This window comes from Prinia subflava, chromosome 6 (genome assembly GCF_021018805.1).
Source record: "Prinia subflava isolate CZ2003 ecotype Zambia chromosome 6, Cam_Psub_1.2, whole genome shotgun sequence".
Classification (NCBI taxonomy): Eukaryota; Metazoa; Chordata; class Aves; order Passeriformes; family Cisticolidae; genus Prinia; species Prinia subflava.
In genome coordinates this window covers 28,212,299-28,226,035 of record NC_086252.1, presented here as the reverse complement: position 1 = coordinate 28,226,035, position 13,737 = coordinate 28,212,299, and the positions used below count along the sequence as shown (strand labels likewise).

General features: G+C 40.9%; 1 protein-coding gene across 1 annotated transcript in view; it reads right to left on the bottom strand.

The window, feature by feature from the left end:
• SLC49A4 (solute carrier family 49 member 4) overlaps positions 1 to 13,737 on the bottom strand; it is a 69,562-nt gene that overhangs the window by 24,671 nt on the left and 31,154 nt on the right. Inside the window, exons 3-6 of the mRNA XM_063400861.1 lie at positions 12,571 to 12,833; positions 6,936 to 7,065; positions 1,834 to 1,942; positions 1,144 to 1,211 (exon numbers count right to left, since the gene is read on the bottom strand). Of these exons, the coding sequence (XP_063256931.1) occupies positions 1,144 to 1,211; positions 1,834 to 1,942; positions 6,936 to 7,065; positions 12,571 to 12,833 (570 nt within the window). The remainder of the gene's footprint in view (positions 1 to 1,143; positions 1,212 to 1,833; positions 1,943 to 6,935; positions 7,066 to 12,570; positions 12,834 to 13,737) is intronic.

Genomic DNA, 13,737 nt, shown 5'->3' with positions numbered 1-13,737 from the left:
CAATTGCTCTCAAACATCGATTCTCTTACAGAGAAAACACTGTATCTGAGCTTGGCTAATCAAAAGCAAGTCTTTTTAGAGGAAATCAGGGCATGAACTTTGTTTGGCTAGATGAAGTCCTTTGGCCTGCATCTGGAGTGGATGCAAGAGAAGGGTTTGTTTCTTTTCCCTAGGTCAGGAGTTTTTTCCTCTCCCTGTTGCAGTTGCTAGGCAGCCTGCAAAATGTCAGGATGTGAAACCTCACATTTCTTTATGCATCATGGTACTGTGATGAAGCACAGCAAGTGAAAAAGAGAGAATTTCAAAAAGAAAAAAACCAGAGTCCTAAAAAGATCACTCTCTCCATCCTCAACACCACGACAATGCAATAATTGCAGATATCTGCATGTGTGCTAAACTCACTGCAGAACTGGAGTCTGAAGAGTGGACATAGAGAAGCCAGGACAATGCTCAGCTATCCCAAAGCAAGGGGAACATGTGATTGGTTTTAACACCTCAACGAAGAAGAAACAGCGGCCCTTTGGAGGGCCAGTCCAATCCCAGTGTAATCAGCATTCAGGATGGACAGAGACAGCTGTGTCTGGATTTATAAAAGACCCACATACACCCAAACTGCAGCCCATGGGATACTGCAGAAAATAGTTAGGCTATGCAGGAATACAGCAACCTGCCCAAAATGGGCCTGGACTAATTTCTCTGTGGAGGAACATAATGTTACTGTGCATGGGCTGCCTGTGCTACATTCTCTCTGTCCCTTTGGGAATCAATATGCCCAAAAGTGTTAATGGAAGGAGACAGACAATAATTTCTTCAATGCTTTCCAAATGTGCTACAATAAGGTTCTCCCTCATACCAGGCAGCTGAAATCACCAGAGCTGTCTTTAAAAGCAGCATACAGGAAGCCATTGTCAGGAACAAGAATCTGACTTCCAAATTCAGGTATGTGCATGTGGAGTTCTCAATCCCCAGCACCCACTAACATGGTATAAATTATTGCTTTACTAGAAACACATTATAACCCCCAAAGGAATTTTCCATTTCAGGTTTCTGGAAGATGAGAGAAAACAAGTTCTGTTCTTAAGAGGATAAACTAAATGACAATCACAGTTAAAGAAATGGAGAAGGACCTGTAATTATTCTTACCTTGCCATTGCTATGCCAACAACACAACCTCCAACTATAGACCAAAATCCAATCCAGCCTGCATCCACCTAACAGGGAAAAAAATCAAAACAAAACACAAAGAAATGTGTTAAAGCTGAGAAAATAAGTTGATGTTACTTTCAAAAAAATGTTGTGCAGGAGCTCCAAACTGCTAACAACAGATCTCTTCAATAATCTGAAGTACAAGGCTTTTTCTAGGAAAGGAAATAAATTCACCACAAGAAAGTATGACTAAGTAGGCTATGCCCTAAATGTGACCTCTCTTTATGGAATCTGAGTAATGTCCTCTGGTTTTTTATAATACTCTATCAAAAGCATAGAAATCATCTTCTCCCCACTTCATCTTTTCCATCAGGCGCACATTATTTCTTTCACTAGAGATGCAGCAGCCAACAATACTCCCATTTGTTTATCTACTTCTTCCTCCTTGTCAAAAGGTGTGCACAGTTCTGAAAACACTCACCACTGATGGAGAGTCAGCAGGGAGAACTGTGACAGTTTGGGATGCCAAAGCCACAGTTCATTTTGTTTAAAATTTCAGGGATGAAAGTGGTCCATTTGTATCGATAGCATGTGAAACATAAAGACCTGATAAAACTGCATGCTAGTGCAAAATAAAAACATCCCACTTACAAAATAGCTGCTGGTTATCAGTCAGGAGATACTTACCTGGCTTACATGAATGGGTGTTAATATCAAATCCAGAACACCAGACCAGCCAGAGAAAACACCCAGTGGTATCGCATAGGCTAACGCAATCATCAAGAATCGGAAATTGCTGTGGAGATAAAACATTCCCATTAGCCTCAGCTTATATTAAAAACTGCACCAAGATTAGGCAGGAGAGTAAATCACACCCTAGGATCTATAACCTGCCCGTCAAGAAAAACAGCAAAGGTCTGAAGGAGGAGTGAGGCAGGGAAAACAAGAAAGGTATCCAGCCATGTCAGTGAATTTCTAGTGGCTGATGTGTTTCTACTTTAGCATTGTGATAATAGAAAAAACCAGTCTCTCCACATAGTTCAAAGATTTCTGCAACATGCTGGGATCATGTTTCTCATTTCTGCTAGCAATTCTTCCATGCATTGGCATGGGCAACCTACTTAGCCTAAGTGTATGTTAGGAATAATAAGCACTAATTTAAAAGATTAAAAGCTTATTTCAAAAATAAAATCAGAGATTCATCCCTCTTGAACTGTACTTAAAAAATAAAAAAACCCACCCAAATCTGTTTTAATTCCCTTTATTTTGGTGAAAGGCAAGGAAAGCTCTAGAAATGAGGCAGATACAATTGCAAGGGGGAAAATTTTGACAATTTGAACTGAGAAAAAAACCGAGACAGATATACTACTCTGCTCTAAATAATAAACATGTTTGCTTTTCCCCCCAGTTATTCAACCTTTAGGATTCAGTAAAGGTGACACATTCAAAGCTGTATCGTCATCTTCAACATACAGAGCTAAACAGGAGTTTAACCAACAATTTCCCTTACTCACCATAACTGAAAGCAAATGTGAAATCTTTGCTAAGAGACATCCAAGTTTTCCTCAAAAATGTTTCAAATGGGAAAGAAAATATACTTTGGAATCTGAAACAGCGATATTTTAAACTGGAGAGATTTTACGGTGATTCCAAGGTCAGTTATCCCATGGGATATCTGTGTAACCCCAAACGTGGCTCGCCCCATTCTCAAACAGTTTACATAAGATTGATCCTGATCAGCACCAGTTCCTTTGCAAGCAGTGGCAATTTGATAGCACACAGTTAAGAAAGCCAAGAGGGAGAGAGAGATTCAATTACTCTCCAAAACACTCATAAATTTGCAGCTTATGCTGCTTTACTCCCTTAGATGCTCCACACACAACACAGCAGCCAGTGCTTTTTGCACTGTTCCCTTTCACACATCCTCTTCTTGAGTAACACATTTCCATCCCATGAACATATCCTCCACTGTCAATATCATTTGTGTCAGATTTATCTTTTAATGCAAAGAAAAACAACTCTCAAGCTCTTCTATACATTAGTTGTATTTCTCTGAATGCTACTGTCTTCCTGACGACTTTTTTTCTTAAGAATGCCATACTCTTATCCCAGTCTATCTTGTATCACCTTGGCATTTGATGCTGTTTAATACTATCCATGTGAAAGCCATTTCACCACCTGTAGAATAAAATAAAAAGGAGTTCTGCACAGACATTGTAGATTGCTAAGAGGAAACAAGTCTAAATGCAGTGTTCTGAAATAACTTGCTGAATACTCAAAATCTTGGGCTACCTGGACCTCAACTTCACTAAAAAGCTACTTTTGAGGGAGAACTTTGTCCTTTACTTGATTAGCATTTTCTGTGGTGTGTTTGTTTTTTGGAACTCAAGCAACAAGACAGATTATAATGTGGGATAGCTGCTCTGTGCCACATCCAACCCCCAGGACCAATCCTACAGGAACAGCTCTGCACGGTGACAATCTCCAGGGACAGAGCCTGCTTCCCTGCCTAGTCTCCATAACAAGGAAGGTGACCAAGAGAAGGAGCCTGGCAGTGACAGAGATGCTGCTCTCCAGGTGTCATTCTGCCCCCTCGTGCTGGCTAAAGCCATTCCAAACACACACCTTCAGCAGCAGCTCCACTTTTCATGGTTCCAGTCACTTGTGCACAGCTTTTGCAATTTTGCAATTGCTCCACTGAAAGTAGAAAAATGTGCTGTCTGTCACACCATCAGCTGTTGAACACACACTGTTTTCCATCCTATCAGCAATGACAGGATATCAGCATTAGCCTCTCTGTTAAACCATTCTGCTGGAATATGAATTGATTTTTTCTTCTGTTTTTTTCAGAAACCTAACGCCACTGGAATCTGTAAGACAGGCTGGTTCAGAGGGGAGCCCCATCAAAGTCAGTCATCATTTTCAGAGTAACTTTGACAGTGCCTATTAATATCAGGCACATTCTGAGCAGCTTCCTTTACTGCATGGTGATGTTGATGAACGTGTCATTAAAGCAATAATGATGCCTAAAACCTCTGATACAAATTTTCAAAATTGCTTACATAGTCCCTAGAAAATATAAAAGCCATGTAACTGGTTAAAAGTGTCTTGTTACTTCAAAAGAAAAATCACAATGCATTTTTAATATAGGTTTTAAGACTGTTTACTTGTATTAGGATTTTTTTCCATTGAAGTTTGTGGAATATCCTGAACTGGGGAAATCAAAACAAGTCATATCTGCTTCATCCAAGCAACTGAGATAGGGCACCACACATTTTCTAATGGAAGTTCAAACTACATTTGTCACAGTGTGTGATAGACTGTTAAAAGATTTGGGCTTAGGTCCCAAACCATGACCAATCTGTTGTCTCCCACTGCTGAGAGAGTTGGTGTCAAGAGATAATCAGACATCAACTAATTATTACTATCTGTCAGAAGGAGGAACCCTCCAAATCAGAAGGAAGAATCAAGTTCCTAAGTTCCCCAGAAAGGGCCCGCAGGGGTGGCTGACCTTTGTTGATGGTGTAATAACTCTGCAAGAAGCAGCTCATGTAGATGAGGACCTGAAGACACAAAGGAGGAGTGTGGGAGTTGTAAGGATGTGACAGATCCCCTTGGTGTCCAAGGAAAAAAGGTCAGGGACCTCAATACTAAAGTTATGCTACGTTGCTTTATTTTGAAGTAATAAAACTACAGCCTGGAGGAGAAGACAGGGCAGTGATGAACATCTCAGTTCTCATGAGTATCTGGTGCATAGCTGGGTCAGCCCACCACCTCACACTCATCCTAATGCCTTACACACAGCTCTCACACCAAAGGATAAGTCAGCAATAAAAAAAGTGATGATCTCCTGGTACTCATCTGCTGGTTACCTTCAGTCCACACCAAGACTAAGGAAAGGCTCTCTGAGCCAAGATGAAGCTTAGATTAGGCAGACAACAGAGCTTAGAAGCCTAATGAACCAGATGATAGATTTCTCTTAGAGCATGGCAGATACCATTTTCTTTTACAAAACTCCCTTTGCATGACAGATTGTTACTGAACAGCTCCCCAAGATAAGTGGGTTTAATGATGAACTGTTGATTGTTCCATGTACAGAGGAATGAAGAAGTGCCTTTGATAAAGGGTAGCACAGAAGAATGCAAGACCTGAGGGAATAGAGATATAATTATCTACCTGTCCACATTTTTAAAAAGCCCTCTTGGTTCTTGGAAACACTGTAAGATATTCTCACTATTTAAGAGTCCAGTTTGTTTTCTTAAATTTCACTGATTATTGTTAACAATAAGCCAGCTTTGCTGCTTACATCCTGACCTTACCAGTATCTCAGGCCCACTGTTTGCAACACTTTGAACATGGAATCTAACAGTTATAAAACTCCCAAACGGAGAACTTTCAACTGAAATTTTATATTTCACCTGCAGAGCCAGTTGCTGTTTGGATTTCTGTTCAACAGCAACATTTTTACAACACAGCCCTTGGGCAGGGTCTAACAGCACATCAGCTTGGGTGCAGAACAGCATTATTGTGTGTGCTAAGTGTCCTTAAGGAAACGGCTATTTTTTAATACCCTGAATAGGTCACTTTGCAGACTAACCACCCCGTACTAACCACCAGCTGTACTCACACCTCCTGAGTGCCAGCCTGCTCCAGGATGAACACATAGGATTAAGCATCTTGCCAACTATTTGCTCTCCCAAATGAAAAAAAAGCCTCCAAAAACAAAAGAAAAGAAAACGCAGTGACAAGGGATGAGTTGTTTTCCCTGCCTCTAAATACAATTATTGAAACAGCCCACAGTAGGTCTGTAGTGACTAAATGTCTAAAGCTGCACAATTATCAAGCTTCAAGCAGCCCTTTATATGCAGATTCAGTGCCTACATCACTCAACAAACAATTACAGTAGAGTGGGAAGCTTCCCAGTGAAGCCAGACATATTCCGTACCAGGGGAGCAGCTCCTCTTTGCCACAGAAAGTTCCTCTGTGCAGTAGCTCTACAGGGCATGGGCCTTCACAATTATTCACCATTAATATTACAGTTGCTTTAGCTGCTCCTCTGAGATCATATTTCCATTACACAAGACTGTACAAACTGTACAACTGTACAAACACTGGGGGGAAGTGGGACTGTGTCTTACCAAAAGAACCCAAGAGGGAGAAGCTGCAATACTGTCACTTTCTTTATAACCTCTCTTTTTTTTTAACCTAAAAATTCAAAGGAAGCTAGCTCACCTTTGAGTCTATCCAGAAACACATCTGGAGACATTTTTCCTATTCTCACTTCATATTTTAACATACAATTAATGAGATTTAATAGATCATATAATAGTTTTAGATAGTTCATTCCTTGCTTCAATGGCTGAATGAAAGGAGCTGAATAATCCTTCAAAAGACAAGTAAACCCCAAATTTATTCCAATATAAAAAGCACTTAGAAGTTAGTTTTGCCCAGCATTGTTCACTGTTTTCTCACTGCTCACTTTTAACAATCTTGTATAACCTGATGTAACAGAAGCACTGCATAAGAAAAGCCATGCTAACAGGATGACTAAAGCACTGCTGGTGCTGAAGGACTGCCATGAAGACTGGAGATATACACAGTGGTTTAAAATTTAATGCCTGCTCTTTAGCAGTTAGCATCCTTTTATGTCTTCTAAATTAATATTTAATTTTATTTTGTTTAAAAGCACTATACACCAACTTGTTTGCTCAATGAGAAGATTAAAGCACACTTGTTTTTATTTACTCAGGCACTGATCTGCTTTGAAGTGAAACCCAATGAGGTCCTACCTTAAGAGTCTGCAAAAACTTCTCCTGTAGCTGAGCCGCTGGCTCGCTGCAGCCACGCTGGGGGGGAATGGAGGGCGCGAGGGGAAGTAGGCCAGCGCTGCAGAAAATATCAGGGAAACCATTCCAAATTCTAAACAAGAGGGCAAAGAAAAACAAAACCAAGAACAGATGTTAGCATCGAAAGACTTATTTCACTGCAGTGCTGTTATCAGCCAGCCTCTGAGACACAAATCCCACCACAAGTGCTTGACTGCTCCTGACAACAGAATTCCGTAACTTGAAGGAAAAATTTCTTTCTCCTTCCTCAAACAAGATTTCAAATTGAGATGGAGAATCAATGAGACTGGCAGTCTATTCCAGTGATAGGTGCTGCAGAGAACCAGGCTCACACACAGGGAACTCAGTGAAGCAAAAGGAAAGCTTTTGCTTTTTCTCTTCAGAGAGAACTGCAATGAGGACTTGGCCACGTTTCCTTGTGATGGAAGTAACTCAGTGCAGGTAACAGCATGCTAGAGACTTTAAACAGATGGGACTGGGGAAGCCCCAGGGCATGGAATAACAATTATTCATTGCACAAGATGATGAAGGCAAACAAAAGGTCAAGCAAGGCAGCAGTTCTAACACAAACAGTACTACATGGCAACAGAATATAAAGAGCAAAGAGCAGAAGCAGCCATGGCTCATGAATAGAAAAAGGACAGATAAGAGGGGGAAAAAAGAAATAATACAGCTGTTTGTGGATACTCTGCTTGTTTAGCAGCAGGTATTCCAAACCTTTGAAAAATTTCATAGCAGAAGTTTGGACGTGAGCTTGAAAAGTGATAAGCACTTCACAGAAAACAGTCCCATGAGCAGACATTCTGAAGAGAAACAACTCTACCCTGAGTCAGTCTAATTAATTTGTTTTACAGGCCTTTTACAATGTGTATCATGTTCTCCACAGTCCTCAATCCTGCTATTTCTTCTATCCCCTTTGGAAACAAGATTCTTTGCTGATAGAGAAAAATGTATAGCTAAAGTGTGTTATCTTAAAAGAATTTGTGATCTTATAACGAAGTGTTCACTGACACCACAAATAAATTCCAGCAGAGCTGGATACTCAATTGCCTTAATTTTCTTTTTTTTCTTCTCTTTTTTAATAAATCAATATGAACATGGCACTTTGCCAGGTCTTCTGCTAAACTAGAAGAAAATAAATTCAGGAAATTGAAAAGTAAATAACACTCAGAGTCTAAATGGATCAGCTGGAGATGAAGAAGGGAAATGAATGCTTCTATTTGGCATATGGGAAAAAGGCACATCGGGAGTGTGACAATGCCATTTTTCATGATCAAACCCTAAAGGACTTCTTTCGAATTACATGGTGTGTCTTTTCCTGCTGTGGTGTAACTGCATGTTTCGAGGGCCAAGGGCACTTTAACTAGACCTTCTCACACCTCTGCTCTTTAGAAAATAGATTAATTTCTATCTCTGTGCACATTGTTTTGGAGACCATGAGCAGTGAATAAAGAACTGCCTGTAACTGACCACTCCAGACCTAAGAAAGGGACAAGAGGCTTTGTCACTACAGGATGATTCTGCACAGCTCTTTAGTAAAACGTGTTTATCTCCCCTACTGGCTCTAGTCTACATATAGGTTTAAAAGCATACAAATGTACATGGCACACACACATTTTAATCTCCTGTTAAAGGAAGATTTAAGGCTGCAGACAGATATAGCCAATCAAGAATGTGATCACACAATCCCATAATTTTTGTCCAAGGTACTCATTATTTAACTTTTTTATACTTCAATGCTATAAGGGGAAAGGCCATGTTTCTTTCTGAGGAATGTAAACCACATCAATAATTTTTTTAAGTCACAGAAATATTTCATAACAGGCGCCTATCTGGGGCCTCATCTATGCACTGCCTCAAGATTTCCACCAGTGAAATTGCTGTAGTAGGAGCAGTACAGTAACCCTCTTTTTTTTTTTTAATTATTATGTTCAGCATGCTGTCCTTGTAGTACCTTCTTGCAACTCTAATGTTTCCCAGTGTTATGCTTTGCAGGCTAACAAATTTGCCTGGATAGCTCTGATCTCATGCACAAATGAAAAGTGACGAATTCACTGTGGAAACAAAAGCATCTCCCTCTGTTGAAGAATATGAGTTTTTAGTGCCATTTTAGCTTTGTATACAAAAGTCCAGGTATATACTCTATCAAAAGTCCAGGTACTGCCAAACATGTCTGATTTCTTTCATACTGAAATCCTTCCTCAATAAGAATGCCCCACCCTTATCTCCACTGTTTACATTAGCAGACTAGAGGAAGAGGAATACAATCTAAAACTTTTCCTGGGCAGGTAAGGAGTGAGTGAAAGGAGGCAAATTTGAGAAGGTAAGAAACAATCAATGCTGAGAGCAAGGGAGCTGCAGCCACAAGAGAGAGGCTCCTCTTTAGAAGCTGCCAGCTTCTCTAAAGTGTGATGGAGGCTCTCAAACAGAGCAAAGCACATGGAATGGGGCAACTCATAAATCGGTGTGCAGAGATACAGTTATGTACATATCTGTGTACTTGTTGAGGAGTGAAACTGGAATGCTTCACAAAAGCTGGGTGCCATACCAACAGTGAGTTGTGATGTGAGAGATACCTGCATCTTAGCCTAGGAAACAGGCACCCTGATGCTTGTGTAAACTCCAAACACACCAACAAAAAAGAAGGAAAAAAAAAAAAAAAGTGGTTTACAGAGCCACAAGGCTCCTTGATAACAAAGTATCTTCCCTTCAGGCTACTCATAGCACAAAAACCTGCTCAGTCCCAGAAATCCTCCTCCTCACCTTGTTCTGTGGGAACGTTCCAGGGGACATGAAGGCCCCTTGCACACACACACTTTTTTAAACAAATAATGATTTTACATTGATATTTAGGAAAGCACAAGGCTAAGAGCTCTGGCTGCAGTCCAGAATAATTCATGCTTCCTTACGTGATTCAGGTAATACAATTCAATCCTGATTTGCTACATCTGTACTACCTGAGCTGTGAACCAGAATGTGCAGCGACACAGATGACACAGAAAGAGGCTGTGGCAATTCAGCTGAGCTCTTAGTCCGTGTTTGAGATAAAGCAACAGCAATTTATTAAAATACAGAAGAGACTGAAGTTAACAGAGCAATTTCAGAATGGGTTTATAAGCAATTGCTTTGTAATCATGCTTGAGCTTAAGTCCTTGGAAAATTTGCACACTCTTGGCACACTACTGATCCCAAGTTAAAAATTCACATCATTACTGTCTTTTAAAAAACATCATCTAACTTTTGGAGGCTGCTTATTTAACGCTAGCTCACACAAAAACAAGAAGCTCATTAGAAATGCAGAGTGCTTACCCTGCAAAACTGGCTCTCCTGTAGTATCTGCAAGGACAAGTCATACCAAACCTGACCACACTTACTGAAGAAGTGGGGAAATGGGACATTTGGGTCCAGCTTCTTGTTTTACTACATTCTGCAAAACCTTACTACTAACCTGTGAAGTCAATTTGAGCCTAGTTTTCTGCACAGCTGTTTAAGGGGACAAACAGTACCCTACTACACCTGCCAGGTATTTTTTGTCCCACAGGTGAACAGAGCAGTCTTTTCACTACCACCCACCATGAGGCAGCTGTCCTTCCACCTCTGGAGCCCTTGGACACAGGAGAGCACAGGGAAGCAGTCAGCAGGAACCTTGTGCCTTCAGCTCTCCAGGGAAACAGGGCTAAGCTGAGACAGAACAAATATCCCATGAGGGATTCAAAGCAAACTCCTCTTTGACAATTCCTTGCAATTTTAAAGCAGTTGGAGGTTTTCCATCATTACTGTGATTCATTGCAGGCCAGCAATGTCCACAAAGCAGCTCTCTGTCATTGTCTGAGCAGCTACAGGGCTTGCAGCTCCTGAAAATACACATCCCATAGGACACAAACACCAGCACAAAGAGACCCTCTCTCTTCAAAGCCCTTTCAAATACTAAGTGAGAAACGCAGATGCCCCACAAAACACTATTCCTAGGAGGCTGAAAAGCTGCTGTAGGATGATTGCTTGCTGGGACCAGTGATCCCAAACAGGTCTACAAGGTGTTTCCACACCCTTGCCAGCTCAGAAATATAGAAAGAGCCATGTTGAGATGTGAGGCAGGCAAGACCTGAACCTTGGTGGCAACATCTATCCCTCTTTCTGAGGAAAATATTTAGGAAAACCTCCCAGAAGAGAACAGAAGAGAATGTGAATCTAATGCACTGCTGAAGGCAACATTTCTAGTGCTACCAGACTCAAAACAGTGGTTTCAAGCACAACATGGTATTTCCTTAGGCAGAAGAATTCTTCCTTCTCCATGGATAATCTGCAGAGGGAGAGCTAAATCACTTCTCTAATTGCTAGGGTTTTCCTCCCCTTATCTACTGCTCCTCAGGACAAAACCTGTCTTACTTTAATTTCTCCATCTTTCACACTAGCCATTTTCATCTGCCATGAGATTTTCAGAGACTAACACCATATTTACTAGTGGAAAAGGCTTAGCCAAACCTGAATTTCCCTGTTATTCCATTTGTGTCCAGTAAAAAGTAGGTTACTCAAAAATACTTGCTGAAGTCATGATCCAAATTCTGTTATATTTTCTTTAAAACAAACATTACAGTGGCCCTCACCCAACAGGAATATTAACTTGACAAATTTCCATAAGAATAACGTCCAGGAATAAATGATCACAAACAGCTAACTCAATCTCCTAAACCTCCATATAAACTACACAGTATTTATATGTTGGGACTTCTGGAACACTTAGGACTAACTCCTGGCTGAATTTCAGAGGATGCAATTATAAGAGGGGAAAACCTCGGATGTGCAACTCTTAATGCTGTACCAATTTATATCCACTAAAAATCATAATGTTAGACATTTAAACCACTTAACCAGTTCTGTTTCCTTAAAGTTTGCTGCTAATTTTTCCAAGCGACAGGAAGAGGCATAGAAGCCATTGCAATAAAAAGAGCAAGGACATAAAATCCAAGTTTTATCAGGTGAATTTTCTATCAGTGATTTTTTCCACTAAACTGTTGTCACTTCATTGAAATTGCTCACCAGTAAGAATTATATGGTTCTAGCTAAAACCAAAATCTATTGTGTTTTATTTTCAATGTTTCTAATTCTGTAGATTCTGAAATACTAATAATCTAATCACGTTTGAAAGACATGTGCAGGTCATAATTTAAGGCTCATTTAATGCAGAAAAGAATTTAATGCTAAAAGACTATTGAATTTCCATCCTTACAGAAACAGTATTAGAAATCCAACTTGTCACGGAAACATAATTTTAATGAAAATCCAATAAGCAAAAACCAGTTTTGAAGCTCAGGGAAACTCTAAGAAGACATTTCTCCCAAGATCAGCCAATACAAACAACCGAATTGCTTCTTTTCGAGTCAGTCTGTACAAAAAGCTATTTTAAAACCTTTCCTACATAAAAGGAAAAAAAAAAAATAAGCCTCCTGGCTTAATTTCCCCTCAACCAGAGAGTAGATCCTGTGCAAACCAGCCACTAGAGGGTAGCGGTTCTCAAGCACCAAGCACAGCGTGCACACGTTGTGGCTCTGGGCGCTGCTGGTTTCGGGTTGACCCACACCTGCGTAGAGCATGGCCTCGATGCGGTCCTTGATGTGCCGGGGGCTGCCCTGCGCCGCCAGCGCAGCGGTGCCGTTGGGAGGGGGCACCACCAGCGGCCCCACCAGGAAGGCGGCGGCGGAGCCCAGCGAGTTGAGCAGCGCGGCGATGGCCGTGGCCGTGGCGCGCTCGTCCGGAGAGAACCACGTCGTGGAGAGGAACGGAGCCGCGTTCATCACCGTGGGCCCCGCCAGGCCGTTCAGCAGCTGCCCTCCGTGGATCAGCCTGCAAGACAGAACACACCGCGGCCACCTGGATGACAATTGCTTGCTGGGTTTTTTTAATTAAAAAGGCATGGGAGATAGCGAGTGCCGGCGATGGAGCTGCTGCACAAAGAAATGGAAGTCCTGTGCGAAAGAAGCATATTCTGTACGCTAAAAGAAGCCAAATGAGATTGATTTAAAGAATCCGGAGCTACTCTGATCTCATTACCTCATATAAATGGAGAAGCAAATGTTCACTTCAAAGCAGAAAAGGAAAAGGGAATAAAAGGGCTTTCGTTGCAGCAAAAAGGTATCGTGACAGGATATAAAAGCAGAAAAGGTGTAGTAGCAGACAAGCTTTAAATTACAAACACTGTAAACCTGACCCTCCTGCCTGCGTAAATCCCAACCGAAGATTTAAATTGGTTATGGCAGATCCAAAATTGAAACACTTCAGCAAAATACTCTGCATATTTTTTCACTGCATTATTTATTTTTATTTACACACTCAGATGAGCTCTATGTGCCTACAGATGAGAAGGCCGGGCTGTTAGGGCTTCCAAGAGAGTCGTCTTCTCCAGCAATCTGGCCATTCTCAACACACTGCTGAAACAGCCAAGTAAACCCAGATTTTTCTCGTTTTTCACACTCATTGGGATTTAACAGATAAGGCTGGTGACAGAACAGAGATAGTACTTCCAAGCAGTGAAGTCTCTGCAAAGTTTGGCTTAATATTAGTACAATGAACAAATAGAGAAAGGACTTTTTGAAGGCTCTCTAATACGTGGAATTTAGTCAGAAATCTTCCACTTTGACTCTTCCAAAAAGTAACCAGCCATGGAAGGCAAAACTATTTTGGAATTTATACAAAAACTTCATCTCTAAAAAACAGCTAGAGAGTCACATGAGATATTGCAACCCTCCAA